The sequence below is a fragment of the Mauremys mutica genome, chromosome 7 (assembly GCF_020497125.1).
Source record: "Mauremys mutica isolate MM-2020 ecotype Southern chromosome 7, ASM2049712v1, whole genome shotgun sequence".
Taxonomy (NCBI): Eukaryota; Metazoa; Chordata; order Testudines; family Geoemydidae; genus Mauremys; species Mauremys mutica.
In genome coordinates, this window is record NC_059078.1 from 129,164,867 (window position 1) to 129,183,228 (window position 18,362).

The 18,362-nt window shown below is 55.8% G+C and overlaps 1 protein-coding gene across 3 annotated transcripts in view; it reads left to right on the forward strand.

The window, feature by feature from the left end:
* The window catches only part of ABCC2 (ATP binding cassette subfamily C member 2), a 56,448-nt gene that overhangs the window by 32,663 nt on the left and 5,423 nt on the right, over positions 1 to 18,362 (forward strand). For all 3 annotated transcript variants that reach the window (XM_045025775.1, XM_045025777.1, XM_045025776.1), the window contains exons 18-30: positions 982 to 1,149; positions 2,619 to 2,805; positions 5,123 to 5,246; positions 6,032 to 6,164; positions 6,634 to 6,853; positions 7,157 to 7,311; positions 7,989 to 8,144; positions 8,389 to 8,588; positions 10,519 to 10,645; positions 11,154 to 11,255; positions 11,441 to 11,584; positions 16,724 to 16,882; positions 17,662 to 17,828. In XM_045025775.1, coding sequence (XP_044881710.1) covers positions 982 to 1,149; positions 2,619 to 2,805; positions 5,123 to 5,246; positions 6,032 to 6,164; positions 6,634 to 6,853; positions 7,157 to 7,311; positions 7,989 to 8,144; positions 8,389 to 8,588; positions 10,519 to 10,645; positions 11,154 to 11,255; positions 11,441 to 11,584; positions 16,724 to 16,882; positions 17,662 to 17,828 — 2,042 coding nt within the window. The remainder of the gene's footprint in view (positions 1 to 981; positions 1,150 to 2,618; positions 2,806 to 5,122; positions 5,247 to 6,031; positions 6,165 to 6,633; positions 6,854 to 7,156; positions 7,312 to 7,988; positions 8,145 to 8,388; positions 8,589 to 10,518; positions 10,646 to 11,153; positions 11,256 to 11,440; positions 11,585 to 16,723; positions 16,883 to 17,661; positions 17,829 to 18,362) is intronic.

The following is an 18,362-nucleotide window of genomic DNA, read 5'->3' on the forward strand; positions in this document are numbered from 1 at the left end:
GGGGGGCTGTCTGGAGAACGTGTGGGGGTAGGGTGGGGGTGCAGAGGGCATAGGAGCGTGTGGGGGTAGGTTGGAGGTTCAGAGGGCGTAGGAGCGTGTGGGGGTAGGTTGGGGGTGCAGAGGGCGTAGGAGCGTGTGGGGGTAGGTTGGGGGTGCAGAGAGTGTGTGAGGCTGGGGGGGCTGTCTGGAGAACATGTAGGGGTAGGTTGGAGGTGCAGAGGGCGTAGGAGCGTGTGGGGGTAGGTTGGAGGTGCAGAGGGCGTAGGAGCGTGTGGGGGTAGGTTGGGGGTGCAGAGGGCATAGGAGCGTGTGGGGGTAGGTTGGAGGTTCAGAGGGCGTAGGAGCGTGTGGGGGTAGGTTGGGGGTGCAGAGGGCGTAGGAGTGTGTGGGGGTAGGTTGGGGGTGCCGAGAGGGTGAGAGGCTGGGGGGGCTGTCTGGAGAACGTGTGGGGGTAGGTTGGAGGTGCAGAGGGCGTAGGAGCGTGTGGGGGTAGGGTGGGGGTGCAGAGGGCATAGGAGCGTGTGGGGGTAGGTTGGAGGTTCAGAGGGCGTAGGAGCGTGTGGGGGTAGGTTGGGGGTGCAGAGGGCGTAGGAGTGTGTGGGGGTAGGTTGGGGGTGCAGAGAGTGTGTGAGGCTGGGGGGGCTGTCTGGAGAACGTGTGGGGGTAGGTTGGAGGTGCAGAGGGCGTAGGAGCGTGTGGGGGTAGGTTGGAGGTGCAGAGGGCGTAGGAGCGTGTGGGGGTAGGTTGGGGGTGCAGAGGGCATAGGAGCGTGTTGGGGTAGGTTGGAGGTTCAGAGGGCGTAGGAGCGTGTGGGGGTAGGTTGGGGGTGCAGAGGGCGTGTGATGCTGCGGGGGCTGTCTGGAGAACATGGGGCTGGGTGGGGGGTGAGTGAGCACCGGTGAAAGACTTTGCTCCCCTCAGTCAGCACACTGGGGTGCAGGGAGAGCCCCAGGACTTACAGTCGGGTGCTTTCCCCACCAGGGCATTAACCTGAGTGGTGGCCAGAAGCAGCGGGTCAGCCTGGCTAGGGCTGTGTACAGCGATGCAGATATCTACCTGCTGGACGACCCCCTGTCGGCCGTGGACGCTCACGTGGGAAAGCACCTCTTCGAACAGGTGCTGGGGCCGGACGGGCTGCTGCAGGGCAAGGTGAGAACAGCCCCGAGCTGACCGGGACAGGGAGCAGTCCCCCCTCAGGAGATGCCCCCCATCAGCCCTCGTCTGGGGCACTTCTGGTCTGGCCCGCTCTGTGGCCAGAGAAGCCTCTTAGTGGCTTGAACGAGGGGCTGGCTGGGTGGGCAGTTCTGGGCAGTTGGCGACAGGAACACCTCCAGGCTCTCCACTGGGGATGCGAGTGGAGGAGGGGTGCCCTGTGCATCCCCAGCCAGCGGTGAGGGTAGATGACAGAGTGCCCCGCAGGTCCCCAGCCAGGGGTGGGGGAGGGCAAGGGGACCCTGTGCATCCCCAGGTGGGGCTGAAGGGGCATGATGGGGAGCCTGGTGGGTCCCCCCAGCCGGGGGCAGGAGTGGGTGAGGGGGAGCCCGGGAGGTTCCCAGCCAGGGGTGGGAGTGGGCGAGGGGAGACCCTGCGGGTCCCCGGCCAGGGGCGGGGGTGGGCGAGGGGGAGCCCTGCGGGTCTCTAGCCGGGGGTGGGAGTGGGCGAGGGGGAGCCCTGCGGGTCTCTAGCCGGGGGTGGGAGTGGGCGAGGGGGAGCCCTGCGGGTCTCTAGCCGGGGGCGGGAGTGGGCGAGGGGGAGCCCTGCGGGTCTGTAGCCGGGGGTGGGAGTGGGCGAGGGGAGACCCTGCAGGTCCCCGGCCAGTGGCGGGGGTGGGTGAGGGGACACCCTGCAGGTCCCCGGCCAGTGGCGGGGGTGGGTGAGGGGGAGCCCTGGGGGTTCCCGGCCCGGAGTAGGAGTGGGTGGCCAGGGGCGGGAGTGGGCGAGGGGGAGCCCTGCAGGTCCCCGGCCAGGGGCGGGGGTGGGCGAGGGGGAGCCCTGCGGGTCCCTGGCCAGGGGCGGGAGTGGGCGAGGGGGAGCCCTGCGGGTCTCTAGCCGGGGGCGGGGGTGGGCGAGGGGGAGCCCTGCAGGTCCCCGGCCAGTGGCGGGGGTGGGTGAGGGGGAGCCCTGCGGGTTCCCGGCCCGGAGTAGGAGTGGGTGGCCAGGGGCGGGAGTGGGCGAGGGGGAGCCCTGCAGGTCCCCGGCCAGGGGCGGGGGTGGGCGAGGGGGAGCCCTGCGGGTCTCTAGCCGGGGGCGGGGGTGGGCGAGGGGGAGCCCTGCGGGTCTCTAGCCGGGGGTGGGAGTGGGCAAGGGGAGACCCTGCAGGTCCCCGGCCAGTGGCGGGGGTGGGTGAGGGGGAGCCCTGCGGGTTCCCGGCCCGGAGTAGGAGTGGGTGGCCAGGGGCGGGAGTGGTCGAGGGGGAGCCCTGCAGGTCCCCGGCCAGAGGCGGGGGTGGGCGAGGGGAGACCCTGCGGGTCCCCGGCCAGGGGCGGGAGTGGGTGAGGCGGAGCCCTATGGGTCCCCAGCCGGAGGTGGGGGTGGCATGTGTTTCCAGCCAGGGGCATGGCGGGGGGGAGTCCTGTAGCTGCTGTGCCCTGTAACCTCTGTGCCATTCTTCGTTGCAGACCCGGATCCTGGTGACGCACAGTGTCAGTTTCCTGCCAAGGACGGATGAGATTGTGGTGCTGGTGGCCGGTGCCGTGTCTGAGCAGGGCTCCTACAGCACCTTGCTGGCTAACAGGGGGGCCTTTGCTCAGCTCCTGAGCACGTATGGAAGCCAGGAGGGCAGCACCCCCGAGGGGGAGGCCACAGGTAAATGGGCAGGTGCTGAGCCCAGGGCCAGCTTTGTACAGGTGCCCTTCAAAGAGTGCGCATGGATCCTGTTTTGTGCTACGTATGCCCAGAGCGCCCCAGTGTTGGGGGGAGGGAAGGAGACAGCCCTAACTCATAAGAACATAAGAATGGCCGTACCGGGTCAGACCAAAGGTCCATCTAGCCCAGTATCTGTCTACCGACAGTGGCCAATGCCAGGTGCCCCTGAGGGAGTGAACCTAACAGGCAATGATCAAGTGATCTCTCTCCTGCCATCCATCTCCATCCTCTGACGAACAGAGGCTAGGGACACCATTCCTTACCCATCCTAGCTAATAGCCATTTATGGACTTAACCACCATGAATTTATCCAGTTCCCTTTTAAACATTGTTATAGTCCTAGCCTTCACAACCTCCTCAGGTAAGGAGTTCCACAAGTTGACTGTGCGCTGCGTGAAGAAGAACTTCCTTTTATTTGTTTTAAACCTGCTGCCTATTAATTTCACTTGGTGACCCCTAGTTCTTGTATTATGGGAATAAGTAAATAACTTTTCCTTATCCACTTTCTCAACATCACTCATGATTTTATATACCTCTATCATATCCCCCCTTAGTCTTCTCTTTGCCAAGCTGAAGAGTCCTAGCCTCTTTAATCTCTCCTCGTATGGGACCCTCTCCAAACCCCTAATCATTTTAGTTGCCCTTTTCTGAACCTCTCTAGTGCTAGAATATCTTTTTTGAGGTGAGGAGACCACATCTGTACACAGTATTCGAGATGTGGGCGTACCATGGATTTATATAAGGGCAATAATATATTCTCAGTCTTATTCTCTATCCTCTTTTTAATGATTCCTAACATCCTGTTTGCTTTTTTGACCCCCTCTGCACACTGCGTGGACATCTTCAGAGAACTATCCACGATGACTCCAAGATCTTTTTCCTGACTCGTTGTAGCTAAATTAGCCCCATCATGTTGTATGTATAGTTGGGGTTATTTTTTCCAATGTGCATTACTTTACATTTATCCACATTAAATTTCACCCACCTGGGGTTTGCCTCTGTTAACGAGGGTAACACTAATACAAAGAGAGCCTCGGCCTACGCTGTCTCCGGAGCTTGGGTCTGTCTCTGCAGGGCCCTTCTGTTTCTGCCCCTTTCCCTCTGCCTCAGGGGGCCACTCCAACCCTGCCTCCTCCTGAACTGGAGACGTGTGACTCGGCTAGTCTTGCCTCAGTTTGAGTCAGCAGGAAGAGTGATGTGGCTATGCAGGAACCGCGCCCGAACCCCTGCTGTGAACCTTCCCACCCACCATGGTTCCCAGAGCGTGGTCTCTTCTCCTTCCCTGCTGAGCTTGGCTGGAGCTCGATCCCCAGAGTCCAGCGCTGCAGCTGGGAGACGCGCTCAGCTTGCTACTTGGGCGTTCCCCTTTCTGTGGCTGGGAGCGACCCACCTAAGCACACTGTGCAGTCCTGCAAAGCCAGAAAAGGCCTGTGGTCTCCCCAAGACAGGCCCTGGCAAGGACTAGGACAATTCCACTTAGAGAACGCTGCACCCTTACTCCTAGGGACTCCAGCTCAGAGCAGGGGTCTGTGCATCCAGTACCCCATCTCCAGCAGGGGCCACCAGCACCAGCTGCTTCAGGGGAGAGAGCTAGGAACCTGTCAGAGGACAGCGAGAGTGATCAGCAGATAGTGGTCCCTCCTCAGGGGCTGGGGTTTGCATCACTGGAGGTGGGGATTCCCCGCGCCCTGTATATTCCACTCCACACTTTTTGGTCTGAGTCTGTTCTAGTCCGACACATTGTTTGATATAGTCCTTTGAGCCCCCAGGACTTACATCTCCCCACTCCAGAGGTTACATACATCCAGCCCACAATAACACACAAACCATTTAATACAATGGACCCCAAGGATACTTGAGCATAATTTAATAAGGGCTCCTGAAGATATTGCAGGAAATTGCCATCTCGGTCACAGCAGCAGCAGGACGCAGCACAGGCGTGGCTCTACGGTAGGGGTTCTCAAACTGGGGCTTGTGACCCCTCAGGGGCTCACAAGGTTATTACATGGGGGTCACGAGCTGTCAGCCTCCACCCCAAACCCTGCTTTGCCTCCAGCATTTATAATAGTGTTAAATAGATAAACAAGTGTTTTCAATTTGTAAAGGGGCTCAAATGCAGAGGCTTGCTGTGTGAAAGGGGTCACCAATGCAGAAGTTTGAGAACCCCTGCTCTACGGAGCCGTGTGCTGCTCTCTGTTCAATGCCTAACACCACATCCAATCCGGGTGCTTCCTAACTCCTGTGTCTGCTGCTTCAGCTGGAGCTGCAGAGGAGCAAGACGGTGGGGTCCCTGAGACTAGCACGGAGGACATGCCAGCTGACATAGTGACCATGACCCTGAAAAGAGAAGCCAGCATCCAGCAGAGAGTATTCAGCCGCAGGTAGGAACCTGTCCCCAGTCATCAGATCTCATCCCGAACCTCTTCCTTTCCTTCCCTTTCCCTGCTTCCTATATAGGCATCTCCCCATGCCCTGGGCCTCTTCTTAGCTTCCTGGGATGGAGGGGCCCTGTGTGAGGCTTCACTTCCTGGGGAACCTGAGGGAAAGCGTCTGAGAGCCCTGGTCTCTGGGGGCTCCCTGGCCTGCATGGCATGTGGGGCCCTCTGCTTTGCTCAGCTGCTGATCCGGAGAGGGCCTGTCATGGTTCTGCTCTGCAGCCCAGGCTGGGCGAGTTCCTGTCTGCAGGGTTTCTCCAGCTGTCTTCCCCCACACTCTCCTGTTGAAGCTGCCCCCCAACCCCACCCCTCCCTGCTCCACCACAATGCACTGGGCAGGATCGCGCAGCTGAGTAGCTTCCTCTCTAGTATGACTGGTGACTCATACTTATCCAGCGGTTTCTGCATGTCACACATCCAGCCCTCAGGCTTCTCCCGATGGCTGTCAGCACCTGTCTGGGGCTCGCTGGCTGGGTGAAGGTGTGTCCGGAGCGGGAGGCTGGGCTTGTTTAGCTGGAGAGGGTGGGAACAATGCTGGACTTGGAGGAATTTCCAAAGGGTCCAGTTGAAATGTTTCTCTCGCCAAAGTCAGTGAGTCCCATGGCTGATCCCTGGCAGATCCCGGTGCAGCCAGCATGCTGGAGCAGGAGGCTCAGTGCAGGGCGAGGCGGATGGGGTGCCAGGGTGGCTCCAAGCCCCATTGCTAATGATGAGCAATCGCCCTATTGCAGCCTCAGCACCAGCAGCACCAAGTCCGTGCGAAAGGCCCTGCAAGCGGATGAGGTGGGGCCCAAGGACAAGCAGCCTGCCGAGGAGGTGACAGGACAGAGGCTGATTGAGAAGGAGGCCATGGAAACGGGGAAGGTGAGAGAAGGGATCCCATGGCTTGGGGGCGGGGGCACCGTGAAATCCCACCGCACAGCTCGCTGCTTTACAACCACAATAGTTGCTTGAGAAAACTGACCCTCAGCTTTGCTGACCTCCATTGCATCACTCCCGGCCTATGCATGAAGAGGGATGCGTGGAGGGGTGCTGCCGGGATGTGTTTGGAGGGTGGGCTGCCGGTTATGGGAAGGCAGGGTGGGCGGGCAGTGCTGGGGAGGGCAGAGTTGGGGTGATGCTGTGTGGGGAGGGCGTGGGGGGCTCTGTGGTGCTGTGTGGGGAGGGCGTGGGGGGCTGGGCAGTGCTATGGTGGGGCTGGGTGGTGCTGTGAGGGGGTTGAGTGCTGCTGTGTGAGGAGGGCAGAGGTGTGACCTGCAGGCGTAGCTGCGTCAGGGGTGCATGCGGCGGCTGGACTCCGTGGGATGCTGCAACAGGCTGTGCTGCTTTGCAGGTGAAGTTCTCCCTGTACCTGCGGTACCTGCACGCCGTGGGCTGGGGATTCTCTGCCTGGGTTTTCATCACCTACGTTGCACAATATGCCGCCTTCGTGGGGTCCAACCTGTGGCTCAGTGACTGGACCGACGACTCGCTGCGGTACTGGAACCAGACCTACCCAACCTCTCAGCGGGACATGCGGATCGGGGTCTTCGGGGCGCTGGGCACGGCGCAGGGTAAGTCTGAGGACCCCCCCAATTTAAATGGGATGTTATGAGCTGGGGGCACTTGGGCTGGAGAGCCCAGGAAGGGTTGCTGAGGCCCCAGGCCTCTGCTTGAGCTGGCAGTTTGCCAGGGCCCAAGATTTCCCCCAGTGCACTGGATGGGGTTGCCAAGATTTCCCTGGGAGCTGGGAGCAGGCAGCTGGGTGCTGAGGCCTCCCTGGCAGCCCAGCACCCGATGTCTCCCTGTGTGCCAGGCGGGTGTCGGGCCCAGGGTCCCGTGAGCCTGACCCTAACTGGCACATGCATGCATTCTAGCTGCCTTCCTGCTGGCCGGAGCCCTCCTGGCTACCCGAGGTGCCATCCGGGCTTCCCGCATCCTGCACCAGCAGCTGCTCAGCAATATCCTGCGAGTGCCCATGAGCTTCTTCGACACGACCCCCACGGGTCGCATCGTCAACAGATTCGCCAAGGTGAGAGCTCGTGCCAGGGGGGACCCTGTGCCCTGTTGCCCTGGCGGGACCAGGGCTGGGGGTGGCGGCAGAGAAAGGGACGTTCCTACGAGCGTTTCACAGGCACATTTCTTGCTGCAACACCAGTAGCTTTATCCTAGGAACCCTCACCCGGCGCAATTCCTGTGCTGGTGGAGATGTGACTCCTTCCCCAACAGCCGCACTGTGTTGTCAGGAGCCTCACGTGGCAGCATTTGGTCAGGTCTCAGCAGCGCTTTGTGATGTGAACAAGGTGGGACCAAACTAGGAACCTGACTGGCCTCTAATCATGCAGGGCTAGAGAAGGAGTGGAGTCTAATGGTTAGAGCTGGGGGGCACAGAGAGCCAGGACACCTGGGTTCTATTCTGAGATCTGGGAGGACGTGGGGTCTAATGGTTAGAATATGGGGAGCTGGAAATCAAGGCCCTGCATTCATTTTCCCAGCTGTGCCATTGACTCACGACATGCCCCATGAGGTAAGTCCCTTCCACTCTGTGTCAGTCTCCCTGTCTGGACAGTAGGATCATGCTGAGCCCCACGGCTGGAAGGCAGTGGTATCAAAGCTTCCCTTAGCATGTGCAGGGCTCTCTGGCCTCCTCCTGTCTCGCAGGGCCTGGCCTCACTGCCTGCATCTCCCCTCTTCTCCATCTGTTCCCAGGACATCTTTACCGTGGATGAGACCATCCCCATGTCCTTCCGTAGCTGGCTGACCTGCTTTCTGGGCATCATCAGCACCCTGCTTATGATCTGCCTGGCCACCCCCTACTTCGCTCTCATCATCATTCCCTTGGGCATCTTCTATTTCTTCCTGCTGGTGAGTGGTTCTGGCACTTTCAGCATGCTTTCACCGCCACCTGCCTTTGCCTCGGCGCAATGGGCAGGGCAGAGCTGAGCCTCTCTCCTTCCTTGGGCATTCCCAGAGCTGTGACAGCTGGGGCTGTCTGCCCAGCATGTGTCACTGCAGACACACCTAGCAGAACTGAGGTCTCTGCTACCTGCCATGGGTGGGAAGGTCCTGGGTGCACACTGCAGTAATAGAGCTGCTTCTCTGGTCCCAGCGCTACTATGTCTCCACGTCCCGCCAGCTGAGACGTCTAGATTCCATCACCAGGTCTCCCATCTATTCCCACTTCGGTGAGACAGTGTCAGGCCTGTCTGTGATCAGGGCCTATGGACACCAGGAGCGGTTTCTGCAGCACAACGACCGGATCATGGACATGAACCAGAAAAGTGTTTACTCCTGGATTGTCTCGAATAGGTGAGATTACTCCACCCCCAAAGGGACAGGCCAACAGGACCTGCACTCATCATGTGGCTTGGCTGGGTTCAACTAGCTACAGTAAAATCAGTGGATGTGATTTCGATGGCTAGGGGGGAAGAGGGGGATTACTAGGAGCTGGGGCTCCCCTGACCTTTGGCTTATCTGAAGAGCCTCATTCCGCCTCTGGATGTTCTGGGTGGGTCTTGGCTGGCTGCACTGGGTACTTGGGCAGAAATTGAAGTTTATTTAACAGAGCTTGAGGTAAAGATTCAAATCAAAGCAAGTCTAAAGATTTGGAAAGATAAGGTTACAAGTAAAAGAAAAACATAAGACTCAATCTATAGCCTAGACTTATTCACAAGTTACTTTTCTGTCTAATAAGGTATTTCTCACCCAAAGGTTGGTTCTTGCAGCACTTGGCCAGTCCAAAAAGCTGGGGTCCACTTTTCATGAACTAGGCCGACAGAGTCTCTTCTCCTGTCATGGCTAAGCACATGGGCCACTCCTCCTCTTTTACAGACATAGCCTATTGTCTGTGAGCCCATGGCCCCTCTTCCCACAACTCTCTTGGAGTTTGTTTGTCATTGTAAATCTCCAGCCTGCATCTATTCCAGACAGTAAATAAACACCTGCTGTCTCCCTGGGCCTCCATTGTGCTCATGTGGATTTGGTGGGCTCTCAGACGCCTTCTCCTCAAGTGGTAGTTTTCACTCCCAGCAGATGTGGAACACAATATCCCCTACATTACATGGCTCTAAAATTGTTTTCCATAAAACATCTCCCAATAACTAGGACAATCAGCTAGACCTTCGCTTTCGGCAGAGACCACGCACAGCCCCTTTCAGTGTAATGTTGAGGAAATGGTCAGGCGCAGATGTAATATCCCTGCCGGCACATACCTGGGCGTGAGGTGACTGTGGGAGTCAGGGGTTGCTAAGAGAGACGCTAGCTAGGACTATCTCCATCCAGATCAGACTGATGTGGGGCTGGTAGCCTGGGGGACGTAACCAGATGACATGGCGAGACTGATCTCTCACCGTTGACTGAGTGGGTGTCGCCCTCCCCTTCTGTGATGTGCCTGCAGCTGTGCCCCCGTTTATTTGTTGTATGTATAAATACAAGGGAAGCTGTATGGCATGACACAAGGGCTTTCCAGGGGAATAACTAGGGTAATACCCAGGCGTGATGGGCTTGGGGAGAATTTAGGATGTAACAAGGAGATGGGGATGGTGAGAGGGAAATGTTTAAAATGAGGCACAGCCAACTGCCTGGCAGGGGCAGCTTAGTGTGAGTTGGGTGATTACTGGGAAAGAATACTGCTGGTCAGACAGTTGTTTGTCAGTTGGGTTTGATTAGGGTGCTTGCTTGCAGATGAGGTAGGGTGTGACAGGATGGATTAGTAGGCACTATCGAGACCACAGGTAGGAGATTAAGAGCAGCAGTTCTGTGTGAGAAATAGGTGCCTGGGGCGGATATTTATGGTGAGGCCCTGGGAGGAGGATTATGACGGACCTTCACTGCGCTGTTGGGTGCTGTGAGTGGATGGGGTGGCGCTGGGCACCTGCTGGGTGTTTGGCCAGGAACGGAGGATTATGACGGACGTTCACTGCGCAGTTGGCACCTGCTGGGTGTTTGGCCAGGAACGGAGGATTATGATGGATGTTCACTGCGCTGTTGGGTGCTGTGAGCGGATGGGGTGGCGCTGGGCACCTGCTGGGTGTTTGGCCAGGAACGGAGGATTATGATGGACGTTCACTGCGCTGTTGGGTGCTGTGAGCGGATGGGGTGGCGCTGGGCACCTGCTGGGTGTTTTGGGTGGCCAGGAATGGCGCTGATAGTGCTCACTGTAAGTGCCCCACCATGCGAGCGTAGATGCAGGCAGGCTCCTCTCTCCCACGCCTCACCGCCAACGCTCTCCCTGATGCAGGTGGCTGGCCGTCCGCCTGGAGTTTGTGGGGAACCTGGTGGTTTTCTCTGCGGCTCTCCTGGCTGTGATTACGAGGGACAATCTGGGGAGTGGCATCGTCGGGCTCTCCATCTCCTCAGCACTCAACGTGAGTCCAGCCGCTCAGGGCAACGAGGCCTCTCTGCTCTGCGGGGGCCTGCTGACATCCAAGGGGCAGGGCTGCTCCACGCGGCAGAGCTTCGGTGGCTGGTTCCTGCCTTCAGCTGGAAAGTGCTGCTGCACATTCGGCTATCAAAGGGGCTCTCCTCCTGGGGGCTGCCAGCTGGGAGGGGGACAGTGCTGCGGGGTGCTGGGATGGATGGAGCCAAGAAAGAGATGTTCCCATAGTGAGGGGGGAGGCAGGAGAGGGGTACTCCCTCTGTGGGTCCTGGGCCAGGATGGGGCTGGGAAGGGGACTGTCCCATTGGGAGGTGGGGACAGGGCAGGGGCATTGCTGCTGGATGCGATGGGGTGGAGCGAGGTTCGGGGTGCTGCTGCTTGGTGTGTTACAGCAGGATGGGTCAGGATGCGGAAGCTCCTGCTAGGGGCACTGGGCCCCAGGAAGGTGGGAGGGTTTGGGTGTTCCAGGATCAGGACCGCTGATCTCTGCTGTGCAGATAACCCAGACGCTGAACTGGCTGGTGCGGATGACATCGGAGCTGGAAACCAACATTGTGGCGGTGGAGCGAGTGCATGAGTACACAGAGGTGGAGAATGAGGTGAGACCAGGTGATGGGAAGGTGACTGGGAGATAGAGCGGGACGTGGTGCAGGGAGCAGTGAGAACTGGGCACCTCTGCTTCTCTGTATATCTCACTTCATTTGCATGTTGCTACCCAGAGTGCTTTGCACCATAGTTCCCCAGTTATCAGATATCCTTTTAACACTCCTCCCCACATCCCCAGGCTCACTGGGTGACAGAGCAGCGACCACCCCCCGGCTGGCCTAGCAAAGGCGAGATCCAGATTACTGACTACCAGGTCCGGTACCGACCTGGGCTGGAGCTGGTTCTTCATGGGCTCACTTGTGATATTGGGAGCACTGAAAAGGTGAGGAGCCTCCCCGACAGACCCCTCTGGTTCTTTGCTGTCAGCTGATGATGAGAGGTGGGAGGAGTGAGGGGGTGTGGTGACCCTCAGAGGTTTGATTCCAGGACTGAAACCCTCATTGATTCATATCAGAGCCAGAAGACAGTTTATTTTGGAGTGAGTCCTAGTGTTTGAGGCCAGAAGGGACCACCAAATCATCTCATCTGACCCTCTGTGTATCACAGGCCACCAGCCCCACTCAGCACCCACCACGAAACAGCAACCAAAACTAGACCAAACTATAACAGCTCTCAGGAGACTAGATTATGTGCCGCAGCAGAGGAGAGGAGACACTTAGTGGCACCAGTGCCCGAGGCTCCTGCAGTGGCAGGGATTTGAGTGAGATGTACCAAGATCATCCTGGCAAGTGACCCACATGCTGCAGAGGAAGGTGAAAAACACCAAAAGGTCACTGCCCATCTGACCAGGGGAAATTCCTTCCCAATCCCACATATTGTGACCAGTTAGACCCTTAGCATGGGAGCTAGAACCAGCCAGTCCAGCACGTGAACGAATGAATGCTTGGTGCCACCTCAGAACCCTGTCCCCTCACATCCAGTGTCTCATCTCCAGCTATTGCCATCCCTGATGGTTCAGAACAAGGAGACACCCCCTCCCACAGAACAAAACCCACAGAATACATTGAGGGAAAGGAAAAATTTCTTCCTGACCCTTCCAGGTGACTGAATGAAGCCCTGAAGCATGAGCTTTAGAAACATGAGACATAAATTGAAAGGGACCCCCCCCAGGGCTTCCAAGCCCTACTCCCCACCATAAGAACATAAGAATGGCCAGACTGGTTCAGACCTGTGGCCCATCTAGCCCAGTATCCTGTCTTCTGACAGTGGTCGGTGCCACATGCTTCAAAGGGATGACCAATCCTAGTCTTTTTAATCTCTCCTCATATGGAAGCTGTTCCATGCCCTGATCATGCCCTGATCATTTTTGTTACTGTTTTCTGAACCTTTTCCAATTCCAATATATCTTTTTTGAGATGGGGGTGACCACATCTGCATGCAGTATTCAAGATGTGCGCGTACCATGGATTTATATAGAGGCAATATGACATTAGCCATCCCTTTCTTAATTGGGATAATAGGTTTTTGACTGCTGCTGGACGCTCCACAATGACTCCAAGATCTCTTTCTCGAGTAGTAACAGCTAACTTAGACCCCATCATGTTGTAAGTATAGTGGGGATTATGTTTTCCAATGTGCATTACTTTGCACTTATCCACATTTGTTGCTCAGTCACCCAGTTTTGTGAGATCCCTTTTTACTTCTTCACAACAACCATGACAAGCAACCCTGTCATACAATCATGCTCCTAAATGTGCCCAGTTCTTTCTCAAAACTAATTCAGTTGTTTGCCCCCATAACTCCTGTTTGAAGTTTATTCCAATGCCTCACTCCTCTGCAGGACAGAAACCTTCTAATTTCCATCCTGAATAAGCTAAAAAACCCAAGCTTTTTCAGTCTGCTCTCATAAAATAGTCCCTCTGTTCCCTGGATCATCCCTGCAGCTCTTCTCTGTACCGGTTCCTGTTTGAATTAGTCTTTCTTGAACATGGGTGGCCACAACTTTACCTGCTATTCCAAAGGAGATCTTACCAGTGCAGTGTACAGTGGCATTAACACCTCTCTCTCCCCCCACTGGAAACGCCTTGCCTGATACATCCGACGATCACTTTGCCTTTTTTGCAGCCGCATCACATTGGTAGCGTGTCATCCTGTGATCAACCCACACATTCAGGTCTCTCTCCTCCTCTGTCGCTTCCAAATGATGAGCCCCTCAACTTATAGCAGAAAATCTTATTATTAGACCCTACGTACATGAGCTTACGCTTTTGTATTATTGAATTTCATCCCATATCTGTCACTCCTGTCTTCAAGGACACTTCTCCTATTTGTGCCAAAGTCATTAATATTAATAAAAATACAGAATAAGATTGGTTCCTTGAAGAACTCCACTAGTGACCTCCCTCAAGTCTGATAGTTCACCTTTCAGCACAACGCGTTGCCTTCTCCCCTTTAGCCAGTTCCTTATCCACCTTGCAATTCCTGTATTAATCCCCATCTTCTCTAATTAGTAATTTCCCATGTTGTACTGTGACGGGATCCCCGGGATACAACCTGGAGCTGGGGTACCACTGTACTCTCCAGCTTGGGCTGCCTCTCCAATGTTTTGCTAGGGACAAGCGGCAAACCCCTCCAGGCATTGTTATCGCTCAACACAACAGCCCCACACCCAGCTAGATTGCATGACGGCTGCCTGATCCACTCACAAATCACTCAGAGAAAGGCACCAGTCAATTCCCCTCAGCTCCCCAGCCTGGCACTCCAGAGCTGTTCTGTCCTGCCTGGTCAGAAGCCTGCCCAGTGTAAGGTTATTACCCAGTCTGCCCCTCCCTCAGTGTGGAGAGACATACACAAGCCTTTGTAAACTGAACTGAGATTTCCCCAGCACTTCAACCAAAACACACTGTTTTAGGTAAAATATAAAACAGATTTATTAACAACAGAAAGATCGATTTTAAATGATTATCAGTGGTAGGCATAAAAGGTCAGAGATAGTTACCAAAAAAAATAAAAGTAAGCGCACAGTCTAAATCTTAAACCTTATTCGACTGGGCAGTATTTGGATTAAGCTTTTTCTCACCCCATTGGATGTTACAATTCCTAATACACAGGCTTCCCCTTTCAAGCCTGGGACTAGTCTCCTCAGTTGAAGTCTGTGTCTTCTCAGCGTTCTTGTTGCTTCCAGTGTGGGTGGGGGAGGCAAAAACATGATGCCATTGTCCCCTATTTTATATCCTTCGTCTATGTGCTTGGAAGACACTAGCCCAGGCATGTCCTGGTGGGCTTTGCTGACTCACAGAGCTAAGCAATCCCAGGTGTAGTCTTGTGCAACTGAGTCATAGCGATGTAAATCCCTTGATTACAATGCCCCTGCTGATTAATGGTTGTTTAACACCCTCCTGGGCGGGGCTCACCACCCTTGTAGAAGAGACTCTCAGACTTACAACATATTTCACTAGCAACCATACAGCAAAATCTCATAACTTCATACATATCAATTATATACATAGTTTAACAGAACAATGTATTTCAGCAGATCATGACTGTTCATCTGATATTTTACATGGCATGGTTTCTATGAAATATAATTATATGACAAGGGTGGATATGGGGGTTCCAGGGTGCTGCTTTGAGGCACAGAATGCCACAGGTACCGTGTTGAATGTTTTACTGAAGTCCAAGTATATTGGATCCACTGGATTTCCTTTATCTAAAAATCAGTCATTTATCAAAGAAGGAAAGCAGGTTACTCTGGCATAATATACTTTTGGTAAACTCATATTGCATTACATCCCCTTTTTTGTTTACCTCCATGAATTTAATTATTCTTTCCTTCACAATTTGTTCCAAAGTCTTGCATATAACTGTGGTCAGACTAATAGGTCTGTAATTGCCTGGATCACTTATCTAACTCTAAAGTTTTATTCATAAAAAGACAGAAATAAAGATGAGAGTTAAAATTGGTTAAAAGAATCAAATACATACAGTAATTACAAAGTTCTTGGTCCAGGCTTGTAGCAGTAATGGAATAAACTGCTGGCTTAAGTCAAGTCTCTGGAGCACACCCACAGCTGGGATGGGTCATTCAGATCTTTGTTCAGAGCTTCAGTTTGTAGCAAAGTTCTTCCAGAGATAAGAAGCAGGATTGAAGACAAAAGGGAGGTGTTTCCAGGGCCTTTTATAGCTTTTGCCATGTGAAGGGCATCCCATTGTTCTTACTGTGGAAAATTACAGCAACAAGATGGAGTTTGGAGTCACATGCACAAGTCCCATGTCCACGCATTTTGCCTAGACACAGCACGACATTCCATTAAGTGTAGATGGGCGTCTCCCATGAGCCATTGTGAGTTAAGTGTCCTTTGATGGGTCACTCATTGAATAGTCTCTCCAAGATGTGCTGGGTGCTACCTTGTGGGTGTCACACCGGGAGCAAACATTTGAACTCCAAGTATAGCGCCAATACTTATCACTTCAAATACAAACATGACACTTGCATACAGAGAGCATAATCATAACCAGCCAATCAGAATCTGCCCATAGACACCTCACTCACCACCTTTGTACAAGGTTTGCTGCAACTATATAACAGTGGTTGCAATAATGAGCTGTAGGGTCATATTTTAATCAGATAACAGCGCAGCTACCCCACCACCTTTACCTTTATGCCTGTCCCTCCTAAACAGCACATAGAATCACAGAGATGTAGGACTGGAAGCGACCGTGATTGGCCGGATTCATTAACAGTAACATCTACCTGACCACTACTCCACTCGTATTTGTACTGTCTTTCGCCCTGCGCTCCATCCGCTCACCTTGTAGTGTTTGGCTGGTCCTTACTATAGCTTTTCTTGGCTGGTTTTTCTGCCTTGAGTATGGAAGCCTGGCGTGGCCCTTTCATGAGTCTCTCCCAACCGTCTCCCCTCATCTTCGAGTTGAAATAGCAAGGCCTGCTCCCAAGTCCAGTGTGGTGGCTGGCAGTGCTCTGTTTGTCAGTCTCATCCCATCTGCCTGGCCAAACGCAGGGATCCGAACCCACCGGATACTGGAGTCAACAGAGCTGACCCTACACACCAAGAAGGTTCTTTGCCAGGCAGCCTCCAGCCGGAAGGGGCGTTGTCCAGGCTTGACACTCACTGAGCAGGGAAGCTGGGCAGCAGTGCCGTGAGCTACCAGAACTCAGCCCGTGAGGAGCAGGGAGGCACAGCGAGGTGGGAATGGGATGGGGCAGCAGCACCCGGGGATAGATTCTAGGAAAGCGACTCCTGGGGAATGAAGCAATGAGCGAGCGAGGGCTACGGCAGGGAGTCAGCGTGTGAGTGTGTGTGGGCAGCACGAGGGCTGGGCACCCCCCTGCCATACAGACACTGAGGAGAGGAGCCAGCCAGAGACGAGCCACAGACCTAACCAGGGGGCCAGTGAGAGGGAGAGACAGCAAAACCAGCCCACTGTGGCTAAAGCGAGGGGGACCCCCCAGGCCGTCTCAGCTCCAGCAGTCTAACTGCCCAGAGTGCTGTCTCCACAGGTCGGGGTTGTGGGCAGGACAGGGGCTGGGAAATCCTCTCTCACCAACTGCCTCTTCCGGATCCTGGAGGCTGCAGGAGGGAAGATCGTGATTGATGGGGTGGACATATCGACCATCGGCCTCCACGACCTACGCCAGAGCCTCACCATCATCCCCCAGGTGAGCGCTGCATGGGCAGAGGCAGGTGCCTGGTCTCTGGCACCAGGTGGCCAGGGATTTTGCCATAGGGCACACGTGTGGGCTGGGCACTGTGCCCCTCTAGCCAGTTCCATGCCCTGGGTGTCTCTTTCATTAACTTATCCCAACCTGCTACCGTGTGGCAGCCAAAGCCTAGTGCGGCACTGTAAGCAGGAGGGGCCCAGGCCAGAGCCCCCAGCCCCTCGGTGCGGAAGGAGGGGAGCCGACAGCAGCTGCAGCAGGCGACACAGCCCGTCCTGGGCACCACCTGAGCTCTGGAAGCAAAAGCTCAGATGCCCCCGCACGTCTCCCTGCCCTGGGCACTGTGGGAAATGGTACCTAATGTGGTTCAGCCCAGGCCCAGGATCAGCCTGCTGGTCTGTCGCTGGGAGCCTAGGCTCAGCCACTAACCGTCACCCAGCGTGCGGAGACCCACTTGCTGGCGCATTTGCTGCTCCGCCAGGCTGCTGACCTGCCCTCAGCCTGTGGCTGTTGGAGCTGCAGCATGGCCAAGCTCTTGGTGAAGCAGCCGTGGTAGGAGACTAACCCTGCCCCGCCAGCAATGCGTTGCCCAGCCCTGGGCAGCCAGTTTGTATGGCTGGACAAACAGCTCAGAGCTGGCTCTAGCCAAACAGAGCAGACTCAGAAGCAGTGGGTGTCCCCCTTGTGTCTAACTAACGGGCTTACAAGCACCCCATGGCTCTGGGGCTGGCAGGGCCCTGGACCTAGCGCTGGCAGAGACCCCCGTGCTGTCCTTGCAGGACCCGATCTTGTTCTCCGGGACATTACGGATGAATCTGGACCCGTTTGACCAGTACTCGGATGAGGAGATCTGGAAAGCCCTGGAGCTGGCCCACCTGAAGACATACGTGCTGGACCTACCTGAAAGACTGTCCCACCAAGTGAGCGAAGCAGGGGAGAACTTGAGGTAGGTGGGTAACTTGGGTGTCATCACCACCTGCCCAGCTCCAGAGACACAGCCCGCCTCCCTCCCAGGGAGAGCAGAGCACAGCCTGTGTGTGCCCTCCGCCTTCCAGGAGCCCAGCCCAGCCAGCAGAACTAAGCCCTGTAGGACTGCATGGCCCGCTGTGAGGGTGGGGGGGGGGCGGTAAGGCCAGGGGGAAGGGTTGGGGGGCGGTAAGGCCAGGGGAAAGGGTGGGGGGGCAGCAAAGCCAGAGGAAAGGGGGAGCAAGGCACAGGGGGAAGGGTGTGTTTTTGTGTGGGCGGGGGGAAGGCACGGGGGGAAGGGTGGGAGGGCAGCAAGGCAGGGGGGGATGGTGCATTTTTGGAGGGGGAAAGGCACAGGGAGGTGTTTGTGTGTGGGAGCAAAGCCTAGGGGAGGGATACGTGGGGGCAGCAAGGCACAGGGGGAAGGGTGGGGGGGCGGTAAGGCCAGGGGGAAGGGGCAGCAAGGCCAGGGGGAAGGGTGCAGATTTTGGGGGGGGAGGGGGGATTCAAGGCT